This window comes from Halichondria panicea, chromosome 16 (genome assembly GCF_963675165.1).
Source record: "Halichondria panicea chromosome 16, odHalPani1.1, whole genome shotgun sequence".
Classification (NCBI taxonomy): Eukaryota; Metazoa; Porifera; class Demospongiae; order Suberitida; family Halichondriidae; genus Halichondria; species Halichondria panicea.
Window position 1 is genome coordinate 3,786,462 of NC_087392.1, and position 26,992 is coordinate 3,813,453.

At 40.5% G+C, this 26,992-nt stretch overlaps 3 protein-coding genes and 1 long non-coding RNA gene across 5 annotated transcripts; 3 read left to right on the forward strand and 1 right to left on the reverse strand.

Moving 5' to 3' along the window:
* The first annotated feature begins 5 nt into the window (after positions 1–5).
* Positions 6–8,377, forward strand: LOC135350401 (coronin-7-like). Its single transcript, XM_064549182.1, has 21 exons — positions 6–168; positions 221–317; positions 535–791; positions 1,460–1,526; positions 2,004–2,080; positions 2,312–2,458; positions 2,697–2,782; positions 3,001–3,055; positions 3,110–3,161; positions 3,294–3,442; positions 3,683–3,778; positions 3,927–4,244; positions 4,426–4,488; positions 4,955–5,063; positions 5,205–5,291; positions 5,551–5,690; positions 5,985–6,311; positions 6,548–6,640; positions 6,987–7,242; positions 7,817–7,905; positions 8,133–8,377. The coding sequence occupies exons 1-21, from the start codon at positions 109–111 to the stop codon at positions 8,232–8,234; spliced, it is 2,727 nt and encodes a 908-aa protein (XP_064405252.1). The 5' UTR covers positions 6–108; the 3' UTR covers positions 8,235–8,377.
* Positions 8,378–9,027: 650 nt separating this feature from the next.
* On the reverse strand, positions 9,028–13,809 carry LOC135350408 (bifunctional epoxide hydrolase 2-like). 2 transcript variants are annotated; one of them, XM_064549189.1, is made up of 5 exons: positions 13,672–13,809; positions 13,518–13,599; positions 12,977–13,136; positions 10,510–10,685; positions 9,028–9,236 (listed from the first exon to the last, which is right to left on the reverse strand). In XM_064549189.1, exons 1-5 carry the CDS (start codon positions 13,770–13,772, stop codon positions 9,090–9,092), a joined length of 666 nt encoding a protein of 221 aa, XP_064405259.1. In that variant the 5' UTR covers positions 13,773–13,809; the 3' UTR covers positions 9,028–9,089. The 2 variants fall into 2 exon arrangements, with proteins under 2 accessions (XP_064405259.1, XP_064405260.1); XM_064549190.1 differs by having other exon boundaries at positions 13,518–13,615; positions 13,672–13,802.
* On the forward strand, positions 11,071–11,794 carry LOC135350412 (uncharacterized). Its single transcript, XR_010399144.1, has 3 exons — positions 11,071–11,354; positions 11,416–11,482; positions 11,559–11,794. It is a non-coding gene; the product is annotated as an uncharacterized LOC135350412 (long non-coding RNA).
* LOC135350402 (rab proteins geranylgeranyltransferase component A 2-like) lies at positions 13,791–25,271 on the forward strand. The gene is made up of 12 exons (XM_064549183.1): positions 13,791–13,915; positions 15,122–15,747; positions 16,390–16,627; positions 17,032–17,254; positions 17,488–17,604; positions 17,927–17,986; positions 18,351–18,414; positions 18,571–18,676; positions 18,909–18,995; positions 19,274–19,416; positions 24,476–24,692; positions 25,075–25,271. The coding sequence occupies exons 1-12, from the start codon at positions 13,855–13,857 to the stop codon at positions 25,188–25,190; spliced, it is 2,058 nt and encodes a 685-aa protein (XP_064405253.1). The 5' UTR covers positions 13,791–13,854; the 3' UTR covers positions 25,191–25,271.
* The last annotated feature ends 1,721 nt before the right edge of the window (positions 25,272–26,992 follow it).

The following is a 26,992-nucleotide window of genomic DNA, read 5'->3' on the forward strand; positions in this document are numbered from 1 at the left end:
CATCGTTTGTGATAAGTAACCAAATCTCCCTTTATGGGCAAAATTGGAGAATACACAGTGAGAAGCTTGTTTTGCTGGCTAGGCTAGAAGCAATCCACAGCAGACACTATGAGTAGATTCAAGACATCCAAATACAAGAACTCTCTCAGCTACGTGTACAAGCAAGAGGTATAAACTTATCTTAAGTAGCACAGCATGCATGCTTTTGGCCTCTGTCCAGGCCTGGATTAATGACTGTAATGTCAGTGCCCACCTCAGTTCCCGTGGCAACCTGATAGATGCCAGCAGAGAATGTGTGGCTTTCCTCCAGGACCCCAGTAAGCTGCATATAGCCCACGTACACACACACATGCATGAAACGTTTGACACCATGCACATGTATCAGTTTTATTCTATGTTGAATAAGTGGTACTTACATGTATATTAGGGCATATTCCCATAATTAGAACGAACACGGTGCATGCGTATAGGTGCATGTAGATGTGCTATCACCAGACGCACTCAGGCACTGACTGTCTTCTTTTCCCACTACAGACAGTGTGAGTGTGCTCCCTGTGAACAGTGGCGGCCGTTTCACAAAATTCCCTACAATCAGTGAGTCAGCGAGCGACCTCGCCTTCTCTCCCTTCCATGATCGTCTCCTGGCAACGGGGAACAGTGGATGTGTGCGACTGTGGGAAGTCCCCAATGAGCTTCCAAATGACACTATTGTCTCCAAACCAGTTGCTAGTCTGGCAGGGGATGATGGGGGAAGAGTGGAGATGGTGCGCTTCCACCCTGCAGCTGATAACGTGAGCTAGTGTTTTAACACTACACACAATACACTGTCTCATGCACAGTCTTTATCTTATTCTGGCTTGGTATAATTACGTATACAGTAGACTCTTGTTAGTCCGGCCACCCTTGGGACAGTGCAGCTTGGCCGGAATAGCGAGGTGGCAAGCATTTCTGAAAATTGCCGCTGCCTAAAACCGTCATTACCTCGAGTCTAATGACTAATTTTGCGGTTCTGTCTCGAGGATAATGAAGGATATGAATCGTTCTGCTCTATTTAAGTGTAATCCATTTTTATCTGCCAAACCACACCCAAAACGGCCGTTAAAATTACATTGAAAACCTAGTTTGGGGCAGCCAGTACTGGCCATTTAGCGAGTGGGCGCATTTCAGGGCGATTTTTTGTGCAGTAAATATCTAGCGCAATCCGTGCCATACCAAATGGCCGGTATATCGATGTGGCCACACTTCAGAGAGCCGGAAAGCGAGAGTCTACTGTATATCCGCAGACTCAGTGTTTTATGTCATACTTCTGAAAGTTATACTTTTGAAAGTTCCTCACTTTTTACTTGCTGGTTGTTTCTGAATTTGGTGATGCCATGTTGTTAGCTTCTGCAAATGTGGACGGTTACGTACATTCCATCCATCTCAATCAGTATTGATAAATACCATACTCTTCTTGTAGGTGTTGCTAAGCTGCGCTGGCCGTCAGGTGACTGTGTGGGACACTGAGGCTCAGAGTAGCATGTTCAGTGAGTGTGTGATAATTATTATATAGTGGTGTACCGTATCGATTGCTAAAGTTTTACGATCGAGTAATATCTTTTTGAACTATGATAGGCGTGTACCTTGCTGCACATTGTATTCCGTTGGAGACCGTGTGCACACATGAACATTTGAGCTGTCAGTTGCCAGTAGCAGCTACAAGCTGTTCAATAATGCTTTCAAACCTTAAGCTAGGGTCATAAGAAGTCGCATTTCTGTGGGTAGCTTTTTCTCTGGCTCTCTTCAGTCTTCGCACTCTGCATGCTCACTTTTCACACTGTGCATTCGTTGTGAGATGTAACAAAAATGACTAACAACGCAATACAGCCTACAGCCTTAACATTTTTTCCTGGCTCATACATGTACATGTACAATGATTTTCCGGTTCATTTTGGTTAGAGACTGATTGCTTACTTTATAGTACCTATAGATTATTGATGCTTATATTGCTATATGTATTGTAGATCTGGAGGGCCATGAAGACGTAGTGCAGTGTGTGTGTTGGCATGGCAATGGCTCCATGGTGGCTTCTGTATGCAAGGTAAAGTTACTGTTCAAACCATGACTTTAACGATGAGTATCAAAATATTGTGGGAATGACAATCATCTTTGAATGTTTGTTGTGGTTGAATGTTTGTTGTGCTAATTGAAAGCGCTTTGTCTTTGCTTTCAAATCTGCTGTCAACATTTCCTGTCATGTGCATGTACACTGTATAGATTGTGACATGTACACTTATGTTTGTAATACAGCCTACTGTTTTTATTCCCACAGAAAGATCGTCAAAAGAGCATCAAGCTTTTTGATCCTCGAGCAGGAGCTAAACCGGCTCAGGAGGCCTTTGCTCACAGCGCCCTCAAAGACTCTAGGGTTCTGTGGTTGGGGGATTCCTCTTACCTCCTCTCGTGTGGAGCCGACAGTGTGAGTCAAAATAGACATGGTTGTAACTAAAATCAGGGACACGTCACGTAGAGAAAATAATTTTATTGTATACATGTACGCTGTACGTTCTATAAGTAATGCTCTTATTAATACAGACCATTAATATTGCTTGCTTTACTACAATAAATGAGGAAAGAAGCTTTTTTTATGGTTTTCACCTATTAGTGATTCACTACGTATGTACGTACAAGTAGTTTGTATCTTGTGTTTACTGCAGTCTAGAAATGCTGAGGTGGCACTCTGGGACACCGCTAATCTGGTAAAGCCAGTCTCCAGAGTGTCACTGGGGTCCACTGCCTCAGGGTAAGGAAATAGCTCTGCATGTTCATGTACAGTACATGTACGTATATTATGTACTATACATTGTATTGTATAAGAATAACAGTTGTGTAGTGTATTTGGTCACCAGTTGCAGTTACACTCTCAATATTTATGTACATGTACTTGCATTACTTACTAGTGTCAGTTTATTTATGAGCTGTTTCTGTAACGTACGTAATACTGTTATTGTCTCTTCACAGGAGCACCATGATGTTCTATGATGAGGACACAAAAATGGTCTATGTGACCGTGAAGGTACGTGCATGTACATGTAGAATACAATCATAGTTACTTGCACTTCACCCACAGAATGAGTGCACTATTTCATTCTACGAGCTGTCAGGGACCTCGCTGTCTCCAGGTTCCACATTGTGCATGCACTAACATGTTGTCTGTACAAAATTATAATTGTGATTAAGACCAAAATGTGATCCCCAGTGATCACAGTGTTGATTGATGACTTACTACATGATACTCCATCTCTCCCTCTCAGGTAGCCACGTGTATCGGTCAACCCAGCAGATCAAGGGTCTCGCTCTCCTGCCTAAAGCCACGGTGAATGTGATGGCCTGTCAAGTTGCACGTCTCATGGTGCTGACTCAGAATGCCGTAGTCCCCATCAGCTACTATGTCCAGAGAAAGGTACATTAGCCATAATCAGAAGATGGTTCTTGTTGGATGCTTACATGATTGTATATACATCTCTAATCTCATAATCAGTCGCTTTTGGGGGAGAGGATTCCCAGAGCTAATCAATTCTTGTAGCTAGTGTGTATGCAATGTATCTGTGATGTGTCATTGCCTAGCTGACACTCCTGGTCTACATACATGTAGTTTCTGTTCTCACCTCTTCAACATTTAGTCCTTATCCTTCTTCCCCAGTCACACACCGAGTTTCATGCTGACCTGTTCCCGGATACTGCGAGTGGAGAGCCCTCCATGACAGGCACTCAGTGGAGAGAGGGAGCTAACACTCCGGTGAGAACACACATTCCTCGTGCATGACCTATCGTTATAGAATACAGTGTGTGTATACATGTATGCCTGAGGCTGCTGTAATACCATACATTCAAAAGTACCATATTTGTGGACTATTAAGTGATTGTACGACCCCCTCTCTATTTAGGTGTCAACGATCAGTCTGGACCCTGCCAAGTTCAAGAGAAGTCAGGGAGCACCCAAAACAGACAAGAAGACTGGGCCTGCAAAAGAGCCCTCCAAAACCCCTGAGCCAACCACCACAGCCAAACCAGTGGTTGCTAAGACAGCCGAGCCAGAAGTTACTACGAAAACTAAGGAACCCCCACGCCCGTCTAAGGTGATTCAGTTGGTGCGAGCGTCAAAGCTTCGTCACATAGAGGGTGTGATGAGTCATCGCAGCACCATCATTGACAAGCTGCCCTCCCTCAACACCACAGTGCCAGGAGATTGCAACGCACTCCATGTAAGAGAATGAATTGAGGCCCTAACTATTACATGTACAAATTATGTTGTTGTACTGTACGTGTACATGTAGGTACCGTCCTATACATAAACATTGTGTATCAATCAAAAAGAAGTAGATACATGTATATTACTGAGTGCATGTATAATGATTCATTCATTTTTATGTGACTTGCTCACAGGCCAACAGAGACAGAGTGGCTACAGTAATATCAAGACCAGGGGGACAAATGATCGTCTTAGAAGTGAGTGCAGTCTATATGCTATACATGTATGTGCAGTGCACCTTCCACTTCTTATAAAAAGAATCTACGTGTCTTGTCTATTACATGTACATGCGAATTGTATGCATTAATTGTACTGTACATACAGAGGAGATACAACATTATCATGTGTAAGACTATAAAATTTCAATCAACTCCACGTGGAGTACAAACAAATAATCGTACCGACATTGCAAATGTTTGTAGGCAGCCTGATCGCACTGGAGGGTGGTAGGGAAATATCTTGACCTCGTCAAATCCCTGCTCTCTCTGGCTCCACTCGTGCAAATGTCCATATTTTTTAACTCTAGCATTTTTTACTGTGCTACAGTGTACACGAGGAGTTGATTGAAACTCCATAGTCCTGCACGTTATGTTGTTGTACGGGGGACATTATTTTTCCTTAGAGGTTCATACAATGTATTTCAATCACACACACCCGTACCAGCTTAACAAACCAGGACGGTTGGACAGTGATTCAGTACCAACACTACAACACTCTGCTGCCATCATGGACTTCACATTTGACCCATTTGACAACTATCGCCTAGCATCAGGTGTGTGTGTGCAATGGTGTGTGTGTGTGTGTGTGTGTGTACAATACTAACTGCCGCTGTACTCTCGTGTTTGTTTTACTTATAGTTTGCATTTTGTGTGACGTTTACCGGTAACTTATCATTATTACTACATGTATTTAGCGTGTGATGATGCCTACATTCGTGTGTGGCAAGTACCAGACGGAGGTTTAACCGAAACACTCACAGAGCCTCTGGTTAAACTGAAAGGTACAACAACTCTATGTGTACATCATACGTATACATGCTACGTATATTTTAATTTATCTTAGTGTGAAATGTTATTCTACAAGTGGTTGATGTATTAGAAACTGTATCTGTGCCTCCATATGACATTTTGATGCCGTCAGTAGCACAGCTCTTTGCTTGAAATTTCGAAAGTCCATACTGTCATAACAAATTATCCAAGGATCAAATTGATCTGAGTACTACTCCGTAGTTACTACACTGAGTACTTCCTCTCTGATAGGTCACAGAGATAAGCCAAATCTGGTCTCCTTCCATCCTCTGGCCAACTCAGTTTTGGCGTCAGCTGGTTATGACTGTAAGCTGTTCATATGGAACCTCGACACTCAGCAACCAGCTATCTCCATTGAGCTCAAGGATACTGTGAGTAATGACTTACGTAGCATAGCTAAGGGCAGAATAGCATCCACATGTATATTTTCTAAAGGCACGTGTAGCTTGTATATATAGTGCGGCCAACTAAACGTTGATAAATTAATATCCTATACGTACATGTAGATACCAGCTGCATGTAGTAGACGCTGTTACAGTTTTAAAGTAGAAATTGTACTCATTGTCGCACTCACTGTTGCTGTGTGTTAGGGTAAGCTCAGTGCACGGATTTTTTCCGATCGCCATGTCATTCATATACATTACAATTCTGCTCAACCTCTGTAGCTGTTTGCCATGTCATGGAGCCCATGTGGTCGCTACCTGGCCACTTTCTCCAAAGAAGGGACGCTGGCCCTCTATGAGCCACAAAAGTCCACCCAACCAATACGAGAGGGGTGTGGTCCAGAAGGGCGGAGAGGAGGCCGAGTGGTTTGGTTGGACACTGAACACATTGTCGTGTGTGGATTCAACAAGACCAGTGTACGTACACTTAGTGTGTATTCGACATCTGACCTCTCCACACCAATGTCTGTGATCAGCCTGAGTGTGTCACCTGCCATCCTCATGCCCACTTTTGACCCTGACGTCAACCTTCTCTATGTTTCTGGGAAGGTAAGTGTTTGTAGTGAAATATACCATAAATTCATACTTAATTTGCAAGATTTGCTCTTTATATACTTTTACAATGGCCTGCAATACATTATGTATGTACATGTAGGTTATCCCAGACAAGGAATTTCAAAGCTGTTGCAGTGTTGATATACATTTGTACATGTGATTTGTACATGTGACTGTCGAAACTACATGGTTTAATATAAAGCTGATCACTAGTTTCTTTCTCTGCTCAGGGTGACAGTTCTGTGCTGGTGTTTGAGTATGTTCCAGACAAGCATCCCTACCTGTTTGACGTCTCTCCATTCTCTTGCCCATCTGCACATCAGGTGAGGCGACCGGTGGTGGAATGAGTGTGTTTGATGTCGGTATTTGTAGTGAAAGAAATATGGCGGTTGGTGTTTGAGTTAGCACAATTGCTGAATTATTCGTACTGCTTATACTGCAATGTTATAACATACTTCGGTAGCAATTTGACTCGTTACTTGACTTTTACTCAAGAGTAAAAAGTTCCAAGAAAAAAATTCCAAGAGTAAAGGAGTTCCAGGTCTTTTGTATTGTGGTATGGAGGATTAGTCTCGACTCCACACCACAATACAAAAGACCTGGAATCGAGGCTAACTGTATAATTATGTGCATGTACAGTGTGATATGTTATGTCCCTTCCCTATACAGGCTGTTGCATTTCTGCCAAAGGTAATGTGTGATGCTCGCAAGGTGGAGATAGCACGAGGAGTTCGTCTCACCACTTCAACTGTTCAACAGTTTACCGTCAAGGTGCCCCGAACCAGACTCGAGTACTTCCAGGATGACCTTTATCCTCTAACCGCTGTGACATGGGAGCCGGTAATGAGTGCTCAAGAGTGGTTTGATCAGGGGAAACCTCGGGACAGGGCCACTGTAGACATGCGACCAACTGATATGAAGCCTTGTGAGTAATTGGAGTTGCTGTTATGCTTCGTAAGGAAATTGCTTATCTACATATTTAGCGTGTTGTAGATCTCTCATATCTTTCACCCCACTTGGCCTCTGTATCATAGCAACTACTTGTAAGTGGGTTTAACTTCAAGTCCTAGACCGTATTCTTCATAATTATACTCTCTTACCTTGAAGGCACATATTTTTTTTTCTTTTCCGTTTTATATTACATGTATACATAATAATTATTATGTAGGTTTTGAGACTGGTACAGTGTAGCTAGTTGTATCCAAGGTGAAGGTAGGTAGGTAGAGGTAGAGGTAGCAAGCAAGCATGTATCATTCCCATGCATAGGAGTATAATACTTATTGTCCACTACATTCGAATTTATGGCGACGTGAACCATCCTTGGCCTCAGAGGTTTACTGCCATTAATTCTAATGTAGCGCTAGTGGACAAAAATTATAACATACATGTACCTAGTACATGTGCCTAGCTTATCTCTGAACACTTCTAAAATGTGCCTCTACCTGCTCACTCTCTCGCACACTAATTCAGTGTACTATTGTGCACTTGTACTGCTACAGTGAGTACAGCACCTGCTCCGAGGAAAGCGCCGAAGAAATTTGAGAGCTACGACCCCAAGTTCAAATCAGCACACGAGAAAAAGGAAGAGGTACATGTACATGTAAATACATACCAGATTATCATGTAGTTGGTAAAAGTCATGCGTACATGTACATGTACATGTACATTTTTACGAATTTTGCTGTCAAACATGTGTCACAGGCTTGCTTTAATATTATAACGAGAGATTTGTGAATGCCCTTACGTAGCGTGATGCTACAACATAATTATAATTAGGATGTGATATCCTTTGTATGACATGACTCTCGTGTGCAGCTGATGTCAGCAATGATAGAGCGTATGGGAGATAAGGATGATGACCCTCTACCTCAGTCCAAACTGGAGGGCTGTGACAGTGACGAATGGAGTGATGATTAAATTCTGACAACTCTTCACATTATTTTCGGTGTGTGTTATAGACTGCAGGAGTGACTAGTTTTAGTTTTTTTATTTTATAATTATAGTGATGTTTACATTAATTTGACTGTTTACCCTAGAAGTATAATTATTATACATACAGATGCCACAGCAGTTGAATAGCTACCCTAAGGGTAGAAACGTTCAGTATTCAAAATTAATACATCAATGGTATATTTTTAAAGATCCACACGAGACCAATGTGAAAAAAGTGGAATCTCAGATAATGGACTCACAACTTCTCAATGAGCACGAGCTATATAGATTATGACCCCAACATTATTGACTTTACTTTAAAGTAACTCCAACTGCAGATTCTAGACAGTGGACAAACGTACTGCATGCTCCCAAAAGTTGTTGAATGCATGTCAGGTTGCGTATAAACCTGATCGATGAATGATTTCATAATTGGCCAGATGTACATGCATGTGTATTGTATTATAATTACCCTGTGCATGTGCAGCAGCTAGGGATGAAGTGATTGGCGTGTGCGTGGACACAAAAATGAGCTGCTTGAGCAAACTAGACACATGCAATAATTATACATGACAATTGTAATAAGATCATTGCAGTAGAACTTATTGTATCCGTTTTGCCGCTGTGCAATGAAGCTCAACGCACAGGGTGAATGCTATGAGCATCTTGTTAGTAAGAACCCATTTTATTTCTGAAAATTGCAGCGAAATGATTGATATCCCTTAGTCTATACACATGCAACCCCACCAGAATGCAATGTTTATGTAACAGGTACCTGTATCATACGGACTTAACTATAATTATGGTATGTAAAAAGGTGCATACACTGTATTATAAAATTCAAAGCTTGCTAGATCTAGTTAATTTGAGTCCTAGTACAGTCTCTAGCTCCTTGACTGCTGTTGATGGGTCAGAAACTTTTATAGTGGATATTCCCAATTTCCTTGCTGACTTCAGGTTCACTCCCAGGTCATCCAAAAATACCACCTACGTACGTACAAAGCAACAAGATGCTCACTACATTAATATACGTATAGCAGGTAAATTTGGTGAGTGTCTAATAATTATATTGGATGGTGATCGAAGGAGGCAAATGCATGCGTTCATTTGATCCTTCGATCGCCAGCCAATATAATCATCTCCCCATGTGAACACAAGACAGCATAATATACTATAGCTGTTAAATTTGGCAACGAATTAATTGGTTGAGCATGATAGTCAAATTAGAACATGCGATGTTTATAATTTGACTATCATGCTGCATGTCAACATTTATCACAACCCTTTACCTTGATTCACCAAATTTAACAGCTAATAGTATATTATGCTGTCTTGTGTTCACATGGGGAGATGCATTCACTTAATTATTACAGTACATTTCTATAGTGCCTTGGTCAGCGCTTTTTTTAATACAATGGAGCTAGGAAACGGCATAAAAATGAACGATGCAATCTTTTGAAATAACGTACATGTATAATGCAGGACACCATCTTAATAAATACATCATGCAGGTATAATGGTCTTATAAGGTATAACCAAAAATAAATGTACATAATGTACCGCATTACTAAAATATTTTGCTGGTGAAAAACCTTTGCAAATGAGCCAAATCAGTAGAAAAATTGACCCTTTGCAATCTAACTAGATCGCAATATTGCATTCTGGCAAGGATATAGTGTGTAATTAATAATATTGTTAGGTTTTGGGATTTTATTTTTGCTAAGTGATTTAATGCTCGCAAAGTTTGCATATGTTTGATGGTCGCAAAACATTGTATAGTAGAACCTCGCTAATCCGAACCCCTTTAGTCCGAAACCTCACAAATCCGGACAAAATAGCCAACTGAAAAGAGGAGGGGCTGTCAGGAGAATAAACTACTGCGCATGCGCAATCTAACTTGCTGTGCTGAATCAGCAATAATTTTATTAATAAACTGCTCAATAAACCTCGCTCAATACAAATTTACGCCACTGCAAAGAAAACGAAGAGAGTACAAGACTCACTGTATTGGAGATAAAAGTAGCTATAGCAGCTTTCCTTAATTCTGGCCACAGTAACATCATAATAATTATATGTGAACGCGTCTTCGTTAATGATATTCATAATCACTTAATGACATGCATGTATTCGGATGGGGTCTGGTCCGGCTCTATTCGGATTAGCGAGGCTCTACTGTAATACGGTATGTGAATGTATATATACACAAAGGCTCACGCTGCATGTTCTGAAAGAAACATATTGACCACAAATAAGAACTCACCTCGTGTGGGGAGACACCCAGCCTCACACAAGCCAGACGATAGATATCAGGGTCAGGTTTCCTCATGCCCAGTTTGGAGGACTCCAAGATGCAGTCGAACATCTCTGAAGGAAAAGCGAGGGAGACAGAGAAGATGTCATCAATCCAATTATTGGTCACAATACATGTCTTCAGGCCTGCATGTGAATTGGTGATACAAAAATAAAATTATGTACATGCAGCCATAAATTATACATGCAATTAAGGAATGGTCCCCAGTTGTCAATAGTAGGTTTGTTATCGTCTGCGCAAGCATGGGGCTTCCATTGTAACAGTATAAAGGGTATGATTTTCTGGATAACATGTTTACAAGACGGCCTGCATATACGTAGACGTGTTTGTGTGTATACATCCGCTGTATGTATGGCTATACGATTTTCCCTTGGAATAATCCTGCACATGTAAGACCTATGCCTTTTAACTAACTGGCTTTAATTTTCATGAAACCTTCTTTTCTGAATGTCACACCTTGGGTGAGTCAACTAAACTCCCACACACTTCGTATATCAAAGCACTTCCCAGATGCATAGTATCAGCAGCAGTCAGTTTTGAAGCGCTTACATGTACTGATCGTGAGGCAGATTCAAACCTTGTAATCTGCTAATAATAATAATTAATAACGAAGACAGTATATAAAGCAGCTACATGCATTACCATAACATTAAAGATATCTGACTCAAAAGTTCTACACTCAAGCCGCCTCAAGCCTCAATCAACTACGTACGCAGCCATGAAGACAAGTGCAATTGCAGTGATAGCAGTGCTCCTACTCTCTGCCCTCATCATTGAGTCTGAAGCTAGTTGCAGTAAGTGCATGCATACAAAACACATTTTGAAGTTTATGCTGTGTACATGTATTCTATATAGACTCCGACTGCAGCAAATTCTGTACAGACACATTAGATGTAAACTGTGCTTATGGGATATGTATTCAGTAAGTTGAATGTCATACCTTGAATGTTATATCTATAATCACATCCAATGAACTACTGATAATACATTCACTGCAGGTCACCATTTCCCGGATGCAAATGCTTGAACTGTATTGGTCCCAACGGTTCAAAGGGTTCACAGGGTTTACCTGGTCCAGGCGGCCGTTGAGAGAATTGCAATATAGGAAAGCAACTGACGTGAACTTTATAGCTCAGTCCGTAGCTGCATATGCACCGTATAGTGTTTTTGCAGATTAGCAGTTCTTCATGAAATACAAAAAATCTTTCATATTCAGTGTTAACCCACGGAAACCATTCCAAAAATTAGCGCTACATGGTATACAAGCTGTACATACAACCATAGATAGAGTAGAGAGGGATTGGAAACGGAAGTGATTCACATGATGTTTTACAATTAAGTGTACGTAGTAGCTCTGGGACCATCCGTGTATCTCTTCATAACTCCCGCAAAAGCCCGGGAAACTTATTGTGTCCAAAGCATACATCTCAGAGCTACCCCCATTACTGAATCACATGCCCCCTGATAGTAGGTATCAATTGGAAACAAAGAAAATATAATCTCGATTGTCGTGAAGTAGCTAGAGGTACACAGAGCGCTTTTTCATGCTTGTGTTCCTATAGTACCTATGATATAGCTAAGGCTGTGTAACTAAATAGTGTCCTGTGTCCCAAAAGTATGAGATGAAAGTTGATGCTTAGCAGCAGAACTGCTTGTGGACTTCTTACAGAGAGCAAAACAATTCTCATGAATTATTTATGTTTAGACCTCGTGTTAAAAAGTAAGCCTCGATTAAAACCGCGGAGATACACGGATGGTACTTCCGTTCCCAATCCCTCTCTACTCTATCTTTGATACAACTAAGATTGTACGAATCACGGCTATTTAGATGCTGTTGCTTAGCAACAAACATTTTTGATAAGCAAATATCTGACCTCAAGGTCAGTAGCTGGTGTGATCCGGAAAGAGCAATTTGTTTGAGCACCATGAATCTTGGACCCAACATGTAGACTCTTGTTAATCCGGTCACCCTTGGGACAGTGCAGTTTGGCTGCAATAGCGAGGTGGCAGCATTTCAGAAAATAGCCGCAGCTAAAAAGCAGTCCTGTGTCGAATAATTGTAATGACTAATTTTGCTCTGTCTTGAGGTTAATGAACCATTATCTGTAATCCAATTTCATCTTCCAAACCACACTCAAAATGTCATATTCGGCCGTATTAAATAAACCTTGTTTGGCGCAGCCAGAACTGACCAGCTACATTTCAGGGCGAGTTTTGTCAGTGATGATCTAGCTAGCAATCTGTGCCAAACGAAATGATCGGTATATCGAAGTGACCATATCAGAGAGCCGGAACAGCGAGAGTCTGCAGTAGTTCGTACATGAAGATGTGGTGCAAAATAAATATATCTTGCACCAATGAATCAGAAAGCCGTTGTGGCCAGAATGTTTAGTACTGTCACCATGTCAACACTTACCTCTCTGCTTAACTCTAGTTGCAGCCTCCAGCATCTCCACACAAGGCTGATAGTTATTATTGATCTTCCTGAATAGCTCCAGCGCTGAGAAACCACTTTTGAGCTCCACCCCCTTTGACCTGGCAACCCCACACACCTCTCGCTCAAACACTGGGACAAACTGGCGAGGATATAATTATATGAATGCTTGGCTGTGCACACAAATGTAAACTCTATACGACGGTCACCTCAACATGTCAAAAATGATTAATAGTAGAGTTATTACCAATAATATTATTAAATTATTATTAAATTACCAAATCAGTGACCATACGTTGTTAAGGACAAATACGGACTCCTTTTGCCTATCAAAATGTGAAGCTCATTCCTAACTGTAAGTTTGATCAGTAACTAACTATTTTTGGACTACGCCCAACTAGACAGACCAATTGTCATGATTCCAAAGGTGCCTAAATGAGACTAAGCTCTTGTGTGGCTTCAGCACTTGGCTCATGATTTTCATATGCAGCATGCATGCTTTACATACAATGAGGTTGCTCACTTGAGACAACGTCAGTTCTCCTCTCTCCAGACGACTGAATGCATTGTCAGAGCCGCTCACCATAGCACGAACAATGAGGCCCCTACAAGCAGGTAGATCTATAGACGTCAATACATGCACACATCATGATGTAGATCTATTATTTACCACTCACTTGGGTAGACCTAGCTCCTCCTCGTAAGCAGCTATGGCCAGCTGAGGTGCTCTGATGAGTACACCACCGACATCAAAGATTACAGCTTTCCTTGCAGACATTTCTGCTGAGTCAGATCTAGATTAATTAAGGGTCACAAAGGTGGTCAACAGCTAGATCTATTGACGTGACGTTGATGAAAGAATGGCTAACTTGCCAAATGATGAGCTGCCCTCGAAGTTTGATGTTGTAGTAGATGGAACAGGTGAGTGTCAATCATTAATGAGAGATCTACTCTATAGAGTAAACTCCACCATACTTTTACACAGGCCATTCTATCGAGTCCATCTATACGTAGTTATGTTAGAACACCCTTTAATAACTAGGTCCACTCGACCATCCCTAGCCGGCGCCTCACTTTTTGCGGTTGATATTTTCGCGGGTTGGTGCAATCATGGACCTATAATCACGAGTGGTAGTCCATGAGTCTAACAAGTTTAGATGTTGTTGTATGCCATCCAGACCCATTGCCCCGCCCCACTGACACCACCACCACCACCACCAGCTTATGGGCAAATATTCTATGAAACTAGAATTTCGGGCAGCATGCGACCAGAACTACAGCTAATTACCTACAAACTGCTCTGGACAATTCTCACCTAGGTCATAAACATCTAGAGGTCTACAAGACATATTATAATCAAGTTTATGTTCAGGAAATGTTGGCTATAGAGTTTGAAGGCAAAATCGTTTGACCTGTACAATTATAATCAAGTTTATGTTCAGGAAATGTTGGCTATAGAGTTTGAAGGCAAAATCGTTTGACCTGTACAATCTCCACCCTAGTTCTATGCTACAACACTACCGGATTTTTAGTAAGACCATACCTTGAATTAAAAGCACAGCAAAAATGAAGCTCCAAACTCTTTTAGTTTTGTCACAAAAACAAAACGCATAGATCTACGGCTCTTTTTACTGATTGACACAAATTTACGAATTTATAGTGAGAAGTGAGAATTTTCTGGAGCACTCTATAGGTTAGCTGTAATTCTGGCCAAAAATACATGCCGCCTGAAAATTCATCAGTTACTGTACGTCTACATGTACATGTAAGTAAAGCTAGAAGGATATCTAGGTGGTATAGATCTCACCTAGTATCTATCAGTATGTATACTGTCAGTAGTAGATCTAGCTAGTTACGTCCGCTATAGTCAACCTTTCTATCTGCCTCTTGTAGGTCATGATGCACTTCATCACTATACCCAATAGCAGGAGTGCAACTCTTTCCAATAGCTATTATTAATACCATAAGTATAGCGGGTATATTTCGAGTGTATAAACTTTCGTGGATGTGGACAGCAGCCATTTGGTGCATGCATGCATGCTGATGTTACTTTTCATGGGTATTAATGTTTGCACCCTCGAAATACACCTGCTGTACGGTAGCTAAAGGCTCATTTTGAATTTGCAGGTTTGATCCAGAGCATACTTAGTGCTGCAATTGTGCGTGCCGGTAAGAGTGTGTTACACCTGGATCGTAATGGTTACTACGGGGAGCACTGGGGCAGCTTCATGCATCGTGAGCTGAGAAACTGGATGAATGGTGACCAAGTGGAATCACCTGATACACCTCTCTCCTTTGACACAAACACAATTGCCCTACCTTTAACTGCGGCTAATCCGGTATCAAACCTTGTTGAGGTAGTACCCGACCACACTGAGGCTCCTCCTGAGACTAACAAGCCTACAACTGAGGAGAACACTTGTCTAGAGTCGGTTTCTAGTCACCTACAGCCAGCTGCTGAAGACACCACTGAAGAAAGCTCTTCTGCTACTGCTAGTGATGAGCAAGGTGTTTCTACAGAGGAATCGAAAGATCCAGTGTTACCTTCTGCTACTGATGATGAACAGGGATCATCTGCAACAGAGGATAACACAACTTCGACTACTGAGCAGGGATTATCCTCTAATGACCAGGCCACATCTCCTGCAAATGAGCAAGGACCATCTAATAACAAGCAGGGATCACCCACTCAATTGAGCTGGGATTCAATGCAGTCACAGTGGCGAACATTCAGTTTTGACCTCATTCCGAAGGTATACGTATGAGTTACATGTAGTGTACCATAAAAAATGCACGAAAAGATAATTATGCATGCCCCAGTTTCTCCGAATCGGTGGTGTAAATGTAGATAATTATAGCATTGTCTGATGTGTATACATAGAAAGAATTTACTTTTCAATTAATCAAGAACATCTGTTGATTCATTGCATGTATGTGTGTATGCATGTACCATGTATCTTCTAATTTATCGGACACTTCTAATTATCCCGGACACTCTTTTGGGTAATTTTTGTTGTTCTAATACACCGGACACTCCAGTGCTTTAATATTACATTTGTTCTAAATATCCGGACAATACCATAAAGTTGAGTTACATTCATAGACGGCAAGCAAGACTTAGAGTGCTGCAGTTAGATAGCTTTGAGTAGCTAGTTTTAGATAGCTAGTGCAGTCGCACACTGTTCTATTAAACATAGCTAGCTCGCATGCAACTGCTTGCTTATTCTAATTATTCCGGACACTTCGCATGCTGTATAAAAATCTGTTCCAATTATACCCGGACAATTTCCAAAATAATTATTTTTTGCTGTCGGATAAATTAGAAGACATACGGAACATACATGTATAACTATTATACAATCATGATAACAGCACTCTAACTCTTTTACTTGTAGGTACTATATTGCCGTGGTGCTATGGTGGAGCTGCTGACTCAATCCAACTGCTCTCGCTACACAGAGTTCAAAGCAGTGGGCAAGGTCTACCGTTTATTTGAGGGGAATGTGGAGCAGGTGCCTTGTTCAAGAGCCGACCTGTTTAGCAGTCAAGCTGTGAGTATGCTCGAGAAGAGAAGGATGATGAAGTTCCTTTCGTTCTGCTCAGACTACACGAGTCAGCCTGATGCGTTTCAAGGTGAGTGCTCGTCAGTGAGCAAGGATTGGACATGTTATTAAGTACCGGTAAAGTGTAAACTGTTCTTGACTTTTATTGCTTCCAAGGACTGGGTAAACTACAAGTACTGAAGACCATTAAGTATTTAGGCAATACTACTAATATGCCTAGTACCCTATTGATTTTGACCTCTGAGACTAAGTGCCTTTTAGGTGGTTGAGGTTGCAGAGCTGGTTCATAATAATTATAGCGTCTCATGGTAAAAATCATGCATGATAAAAAGAATTTGCAGACGTGTTGTTTTCATATTGTGAACCAGCCTTCACTGAGAGTGTATCAGCTCAGCTGTACAAACTGTACCTTCTGCACAATTATCCTTGGTTGTTGCTGCAAAATTATAGTCTATTTTGATTCTTACTATATAGAGTTTTCTGATGCCCCCTTCGAGCAGTTCCTGCAGTCGAGAGGCCTCCCTGACAAAGTCATCAACTATATTGCCCACTCCATAGCAATGGTTGGACGAAAGGCCCCTACGTTACAAGCACTGGAGGCAACAAAGATATTCCTGACATCTCTAGGGCGGTTTGGGAACGCTCCGTTTCTCTATCCGGTGTTTGGCGTAGGAGAGCTTGGGCAAGCATTCTGCAGGTGTGTGGGAGTTACAAGTACATTTTAGGATGTGTGTCTGTGACTACTTGTGTGGGCTGCGGGTCTTCATTACCTGTGTAAATTTTATGTTACTACTTATGAGGGCCGGTGCATTGAATAAAGATTGCCAGGGCAATCAGCTTGCTTGATCATGACTTTGTTTAATTGTTGCTCTGTAGAAATATTACAGTATAAGCATTTTGTGTACATGAAGTACTAACAACGTTCCCCAGACTGTGTGCTGTGTACGGTGGCGTGTACTGCCTGCGTCGTTGGGTAGCTGGTATGGAGGTGACTGACGACCATGTCAGTGCAGTAGTCTGCTCCACTGGACAGAGAATAGAGACCTCGTGAGTTGTCAAGAGTATGAGGAATGCTCAGTAGTGCCACTAACAAGTAGTCTTCTGCTGCTGATGCTACGTAAATTACCGTCTGTTACTGTATAAGTTGGGATTACTTGTAGTTGGAAATCTGAGTTGGAAATTATAGCACTACTACCAACTTTTTAAAACTAAGACCCACAAGTCATGCATATTATTAGTTCACATTTGTCCATCTTTCTACTCTCACGGTAAATCGAGTTATTGTCCGTAGCTATACATGTAGGCTTAAAATTGTTCCAGGTGTTTGACTGCAATGAATCCCATACACACACCTGATCTCATTCTATAGAGCTGTGATTTGCTCTGCCAGTAATGTCAGGGATACTCTGAACATCTCTGAACACCTCAGGTGAGTCTGGTACATTGTCCAACTGAGGCGATCTTCATCTAGGAAGCATGTGATGTTGTATTTTATTTTACAGCTACTCAAATACATATTAAGCAGAATGGCTGCATGCATGCACATGCATATGCACATAATTGTTCTGTGCATTGATGTATACCGTAAGTGCTCACTCGAATACCAGGCCTAATATAAAGTCAAAACAAAGCTTGCACGTCATTAAACACCTACATTGTACGCAGAAATATAACTCTTTGCTGAATGTGTAAACGGGCTTACATTTAAAGAACCGTATATGTATGTACATGTATATTCATGAGCGAGTGTGGGGATATACCTAGTAAGCTGCTGTTTGTTTACCTTCATGCAGGGATGAGGTGGTATCACGAGCTATGGTAGTGACAGATGGTCCCCTACCTGGAACAGATGGGAAGGTGATCTATAGTTATGCTCAATATACTCTTTAGGCCTCATATCTCATAATTATTACGACACGTAACGTACGTATCAAGCTCAAGCAAGCATAATAACATTCACAAGTCTATACATGTATATCAGCATGGCAGACATTCAGTCACTGATCCAAACAGGTTGCCTTGGTAACAGTCCCGCCGTTATCCATGGGGGCGTCACAAACCTACCCCATATCTGTGCTACAACTGGACCCTTCCTCCAACTGCTCTGCTCCAGGCACCTGTGAGTGTTGTTTGTACGTGCATGGGTGCATTGATCGTAATTGCACTGTTTAGTATAATAATGATATTGTATTGTTTTCCACACTTGCATCACCCTCTGAGAGTGCTATTGAACCTGGTGCTGCACAGTTATTGAATTTCTTTATTCATATCTGGTTAGAGGAAGTCGTTCTTCCTCAATCTGCATCACAGTTTGCAGTACTTGCAGCATGTAATCACTTTTCTCCTCTCAGACTTGCTTCACTTTGTGTGCTCCAGCACTGTCTCCTCGACTGCTCAAATTGACCTAGAGCCTGTCATCAAAACTCTGATTGAGAAAGGTGAATCTCACTAAACTGGGTGCATGGTAGCATTTAGTGGAAGCTCTCACCAGCATTGTAGATTAGGTGTTGTAAGAACACTGTAAATTGAGGTTTCTTTGAAAATTATTATAGGTTGAAGTGCACGATTGCCAAAATAATACTTACCATATAAAAAGTCACTTGAAAAAAGTGGGCACCCAAACTATATAGGTAGGACTCATCAGAACTACTTTCGCCAACACTTGGTATACGTATGCGTACTGTATACACTCAGTGAATCCCTCCCCCTCCCTCAGAGGGCGGCCCTCGTGTACTCTGGTCGCTGTTTTTCAACCTCTCCCTATGTCTAGTGACTGATCCTGTCTCAGCAACACCTAGAGGTGTGTTTGTCACCTCTGACCCTGACACCAGCCTTAACTATGAGGGAGCAGTCAAAGAGGTGAGGTCTCGATATAAATTGAAAGTGATGTACTGTTATGTGCGTGTACATGCCAGGCCCAGTGTTATACAGTGGAGCTTCCGACACTTTGGAGCAGCTGCATGTATGTATAGCTAGTCGAGTCCTTTTGTTTAGAGGCTTAATTTAGAGAGGCTGTCCTTTTTGGGAGATTTTTTTAGAAATTCCACTGTGTACACATGCATACTGATAAACTTGTAGTTCTGTTTTCATAGAGAAGTTGTCCTTATGTGTATAGGTTAACAAACCATTGGAATAATTTTTAGAGAGGCAGTCCTTTTTGGGAGATTTTTTTAGAAGTTCCACTGTGTACACATGCATACGTATTTCTGTTTTCATAGAGAAGTTGTCCTTTTGTTATAAGTTAACAAACCATTGGAATAATTTTTAGAGAGGCAGTCCTTTTTGGGAGTTTTTTTTTATCAGAGATTGTACACATGAATGCTGATAACTCACAGTAACTAATTGTCATTTTTTCTCTAGTGAAAAACTGTGTTCCCTAAAAGATTCACAGTATGGTATACAGATAATCTAGGTGTGTATTTCTGAGTGCATGTTTTGTTTTGGGAAGTGCGCTTTTAATTATTGCTGAGTTAGTTAATTGTTAATTGTGTACAAATGCAGTATACAGTATATATTCAGATATGTCACTTTATTATATCAGTATATTTACTTAGTACAATGGCTTATCAGACTATATTGACAGTTGCTTTTCTTTTATTGTTCTACACACTTGGAAACTCAAAGAAGATTATTATTGTTCCTTTATCATTGAATGAAAGCTATGTGTGTCCTCAAGATGAGATATGTTGCTTGATTAGCAGTTGTAACTTTCATAGTATATCTCAAGAAAAAATCCTACAACTAAGTTTCCTTGATGGCAACCATACCGTAACTTCTCATCTTATGGTATCAAACTTCAACAGTGTTATTATTGGACCTTTGGGTGATTACACACCTTCGATTGTTATTTGTCGATATAGGATTACCTTTGAGCATATATCATCTTTGACAATGAGTGATGTATCCTTTTTGGACTGTCCAAATCCTTCAACTGTGTCGTGTCAGGAAAGTTTAGTCTTCTTCCAATATATACCCTACTTATCTATTAATACTGCAGCTTTTGTGATGTTTGAATCATATTGTGACCACTCCTTACGAGTTTTGTTTGCCGAAATATCCAACTTGACTATAACTGATGTCTCATTTATAGGTTACCAAAGTCTCAGTACCGTTATAGACATATTCCGAGTTGAATCTGTAGTATTCCAAGAAGCTACTTTTCAGTATGCAAATGCAATTTTGATTGGTAACCATTTTAATATTGTGAATAGTCACGCTAACTTTCTAATGTTGGAAATGTGCACACCAGCAGATGAACCTGCTACTCAAATAGCCATTGTAGGATCAGTGCTTAATGAGACATTGATTACCATGTGTACTAGCCAGGATGAGTGCACCTAACAGTTTCTCTACAATTGCGCAAAAAAATCTTTTCGTTTTGATTTGAGATTAAGCAATAGTCTTATACAAGCAAGAAAGGATGTCAGTTGTGATGCTATTCGTTTTACTGTCAGTAGTAACACAAGTTTGTTCATTGGTTTGCAGGATGTGGTATGTACTGGTAATATTTTTGCAGATGTTTTGAGAAATTTCAACCATGTAGGTATTCAAGTAAATAATTCGATTCTGTTGGAAAGAGGATCTGCATGTACTACTGGAATTGAAGTAACAACAGTTCAAGCCGAAGACAATATCATTAATGTCATTATCGAGTCGTCTAAAATAGCTGCCGGTGTTCGAATCCGATCATTAAGCTCTGTTGATGACACATTCAAAATTGCCATTAAAAATACAAGTTTTACTGGTAGTAGCTATGGATTGAGCCTTCTAGACGACAAATATTTCTTGTACCGTAAATTTAAATTGCTGGTTACAATATTGAATACCTCATTCTCGAGTATCAGTGGGCTTGCCGTTGTCTTGAATGTTCCCTCATATCGTTCCGTTGCTCACGTAAACATCATTGACACAACATTTGCAAACAATAAACGTGTACTATATGTTGGAAGAAATGATGGTGGATGTTATGTTCCCAGTGATTTTTACTCCTATATTAAAATCAATTTATTAAGATGTGAAGTGATTGATAATGGTGGAGACTTAAACAGCAACGGAGCTGGGCACATAATGAGCTTGATCTCAGTAAACGAACTTACCTTAGACAACTGCACAATTGCCAACAACAATAATAGTGGATTGTTTGCTTTTCTTACCGATGTCATTATAGTTGGCAAAACAGTATTTCAAAACAATACTGCTGTCCAAGGAGGAGCTCTAAGCTTATGGTACTCTTACTTGAAATTTCCATTTCCTGAACGCAATACGGAGCTAGTAATATCGAATAATTATGCTCAAAATACCGGAGGGGGTATATTTTTTAGCAATATTCTCCCATCTTATGATCGAGACACAAGTGAAGTCAGATGTATTGTGCAGTACAGAGATGCCAAATTCGAAGTGCATTTTTCTAACAACACTGCAAACAATGGTGGAGATGATATTTTTGGAGCAAGAATCCAAACAAATTGTACACAAGCAGAAGGCTCGGTTCAATATTTATTGTCAAAACATTTCAAGTTTCACAGCACCTCATTCTCGTCTGTGTCATCTGATCCAACTCGTGTATGCCTGTGTGATAAAGGTGGTGTTCCTCAGTGCACTGACACTGAATATATATATGCTTTCGCTGGGCCATTTTTTCCTGGTGAAATTTTCTCTATTCCTCTAGTTCTTGTGGGAAATGATTTCGGTTCTGTTAAAGGTTTCATTTACGCTAGCTTACCATCTCAAGATGCCTCCACTTCATTAGGCCCAAAGCAAAATGTACAGATAGTAACAGAGCACCGTGAGTGCTCAGTGTTAGTTTTCTCCATTGAGTCACTATCTATCAATGTGGTGCAATCGGTTCAAATTAGTGCAAAGAGCCAGCAAGTCCCATATCCACCATCACAAATTACTAATGCCATCCATCTTTATAAAAATCTCAGCTCAATTCCTTACATTTTGCTTCAACAACCAGTCAGTATTAGCATCACATTAGAGGACTGTCCTATTAGCATGATTCTGTCACAAAATCCTCCCTACACTTGCATTTGCCACCCTAGGCTTTTAGAAGCGGGAATTACAAAATGTGTGATTTTGTATCACATTGGTATAGTCTACAGAAGTGAAAAAACGTGGGTAGGATCATATGGTGGAAACATTAATGAAACGCTTCACTTAATGGTTCATAAAGTTTGTCCGTATGATTATTGTAACGCTAAAAATATTTCAGTTGATCCCAAGTCTCCTGATAATCAATGTGCTTTTAATCGATCTGGGTTGCTTTGCGGAGCATGCCGGAAAGGTCTAAGCATTGTTTTTGGAACGACAAGGTGTTTAGAGTGCGATAACTCTTTTATTTCACTCGTTCTCTTCTTTGCTTTAGCCGGTGTTTTGCTTGTTGTGTTTTTACAGACGTTAACACTTACTGTTGCAAAAGGGACCATAAATGGACTTATTTTTTACTCCAATATCGTTTGGGCTACCAAGTCTATTTATCTGAAAGACAACAACAATTCCTCAGCTCAGATTCTGCATGTGTTTTTGGCATGGCTCAATCTTGACTTGGGTATCGAAACATGCTTTTTTGATGGACTAGATGCGTATTGGAAGACGTGGCTGCAATTTGTGTTCCCCATTTACATCTGGTCATTGACTGGTCTCATCATAGTCACTTCACACTACTCTACCAGAGCTAGCAAGATATTTGGTAACAACTCAGTACCAGTGCTAGCCACATTGATCCTACTATCTTATACAAAATTGTTGAGGGCAATTATCGATTCTCTGAACTTTTCGATACTAGAGTATGCGAGTGGACAGTTGATTGTTTGGACGCTTGACGGAAATTACCCTTATTTTGGAGTGGCTCACATTATTCTGTTCTTGGTAGTATTAGCCTTTCTAGTTTTACTATGGCTACCATTCACAACAATACTACTTACACTCCAGTGTCTGAGGAGATCAAATGTGGGGCCTCTTCGATGGATCAACAAGTTTAAGCCGTTATTTGATGCATACTTCGGTCAACTAAAACCCAAACATCACTATTGGGTTGGATTGCTTCTGTTAGTACGTGTTCTTCTTCTAGTAGTGTATGCATCCACCTCAGCCATTGTACCAACTGTAAACATTGCACTGATGGTTCTTGTATCAATGCTTCTGCTTCTTGTCCAAGTTTATGCAGGATCGGTGTACAAAAACATCTACTTATCAATTTTGGAAAACTCATTTATTGTAAACCTCATGACAGTTGGTGTTATCACTCTATATTTAGATACTATTAATGGATCAAATGCTGCTGCAATGTATACATCTATAATAATAGCTCTGGTACAGTTTCTGACAATATTACTCTACCACTTTGTTTCGAACCTAAGAACAACGTATTCAACATGGAAAAGACGGCAGCCCGGCAACGGCAACGAGGCTGTCACCGAGGCTAGACCGATGCCTCCAGTTGTTCATAATCAAATGCAGTACAGAGAGCCCCTGTTGGAGAACTCAGAAAAATTATAAATGCACATGCAGGCATTAATAGTAGCTTGGTCACTTTCTAGCTGTATGCATGGAATTATAATAATATATACCAACTATATAAATTATGTCACTTTATGCTAGGACAGTAGTTAACGTGTGCATGTTTTTGTTATAATTGTGAGCTATGTAGGAGCACCGATTGCATTAATTGTCTTTCAGTTAAGTTGTTCTAAGAGTTGAGCCGGTTTACACCAATTTTCCATCCCTTCAGCACTATAATAATTATTGCAAGGAGATGCCCAAAAATAATTTCATCACTCATGTGTTCAATACATTAATTAATGGCAGCTGTTTGATAGTTTTTTATATAATTATAATAATATATATAGTTATTGCCCAAAATAGTAGTAGTTTTATACATACCATTTTAACAGTAGTCCAACTGTCTTCACTGTAGGCACGGCGTTTGTTTGAGGAATTGTGTCCTGGGGAAGAGTTCTTGCCCACTCCCCCTGACCCCAAGGACATAGTGTACGAGACGCCCACTGACAGCACTGACCCAAGTTCCACTGACAACACTGACCCAAGTCCTACTGACAGCACTGACGCAAGTCACACTGACAACACTGATGACCCAAATTCTGATGACAACCCTAATACTGACCCAGCTGCAGGTGATCGATTAGTTTTACTCCGTATAATCCACTATTTTGTATTGGCACTTTTTCAGAAAACACATACCGGTACATGCATAAATTATATTCATGATGATCTTTTTCACATACCGTATAGCGCGAAATTTTCGTGGATTTCGTGGGTTTAGCAATCCTGCACGAAAATTGTTCTTTAATTAGAATTATCTGCTATAACGTTGCAAAGATTAAAGGCGTGGCTTCCGGTAAGCAGTCATTCCACGAACATTGTGCAAAGCATAAGTGCCTCGAATTTCGCGCTATACAGTGTTCTGCGCATTGCTGGTACATTTTGATGGTTTAAGTGTGCATGTATATATATATACTGCTGCCTGTTGCCATAATTATTCTTAATCGCATGCAGGTTCTGGTGAGGGTCGACACACTAAAAACACGGCTGAGCAGAGCAATGCTTGTGATGATCGTCATAACTCATCTCTAAATGATAGAAATGAGGACACTGTCACAACTGCTGATTAGCTAGAATATTTAATAGTAGAACCGTTGATCAGTGTACGTGTTGTGTTGCCTGTAAATTTTAATCAATGCATTAAAATTATCTTGTTATAATTGTTTGTGTATACCGATCGATTGTATTCACAACTTAACATAATACCTATATATAGCTAATTAAAATATACAAACACTATCAAAAACGACATAATATTTATATTACATGCAACAGTATCACAGCATCAATCATATATACATGTAAATACCAAAACTGAAACTACTGCACGGTCTACATACATTATATGCAGGTACATAGTCTCCAGCAGCTATGTAGGAGAGTACAACTGAGTTACGTAATTATAGCTAAAACGTGAAAGAAAGGGAGCTAGAGAGAGCTGGAGAGAATGGAGAACAATACATGCCTGCAATTAAATAATGCATAAAACCATGACAGAGTTCTAATAGTTTTCAGCTGCACATACGTGGCACGGCAGGGCAAAAAAGTTTCAGTACTTCCAAACCAGCACCACTTATTTGGAGACCTGCACGAAGAGAAAAAGTACGGTGAACCTGAACGGCTTAACTGAGCAGATGATGCTTACAGTGGTTGTTTGGAGGCATATGCTGATGATGACGAGGGAGAGGGTTTAGAGGGAAGGCTTTGTTTCAGAGTGTGCAGGTCTCTTAAATTGTCTCTGCATAATCACATGGGTAAATCAAAATCATGATATAAAAGTGAGCTCTTGCAGATGGCAGAAAAGCGCTCAAGAAATTTAGGGCTCTGCCGAAACGTGTCAGTGAATTTTTATGCGAGTAAACCCTTATAGAGTGTGCTACAAATTAAACAGAAATTTGTTGCGCTGACATAGTAGTAGGACACCGTCCGTGGGAATCCATTGAACTTAGTTGAACAAGTGACAGAGTAGGCACCATGTCTTCAAAGCAGATCCAATCCCCAATGCTCAACTCAAGTAACTGCACGTCTATTATTTTGTCTAGTGCATCACAAGTGGGTCCCCATATGGTGGCTGGATGGAGAAGTCTGTTTGATTCCTATAGAGAGATGTGGTATCTAAATATGAGATGCTAGATTGACTACATTAAAAGAGGTGATCTAAATTCATAGTAATTTAGTGCATTTAGCTATATAAAAATACAAAAAAGACGCTCTCTTTTCCATCCGAAACTTTATATATACACCTCGCAAAGTGCCAAACAGAAGAGAAAGCTTCTCACTAAAATAGGTGTACAGCTTAGCCTAACAGTAAAAATGTAGCTTGCTAATCGAGGCTCAACTATACTTGTAAATTAATTTTCTCGTCCACTTCTAACAGCATAATCACTTCAATGTCGAACTGACCTCTAGTGCAGCTGGAGTTGGCGTACCGTAGTCCACCAGGGAATAGTTACAATAATCAGCCTAATGATTGAGAAAAAACTATGATTACCGTATAACTATTTGGCGAAATTTGAACCGATTTGGCGGTTTTTAAGTTGGCGTCTCAGGCGTGGCTACTACAACAATGACACTGTGTCCACCAAAAAACTTTAATTTGACAGTTTTAAATTTGGCAATCTTTGGTAAATCCACCAAATTGCCAAATTTTACAGTTACACAGCGGTATAACAACTTTAAGGGAACATCATGGCATAACAATAGTGAATTTGCAGAGGGAAATTTGAAAGGTATACGTGTTGTATTGTACTTTGCTGATGGAAAATCCCTTTTGACTTTGTGCAGCTCAAGCTTACTATCAAAGGTCATCATGTCAACACCCTTCATGGCTGCATACTGGAGATGTGATATTTGCTTGCAGGGGTTTGCATAG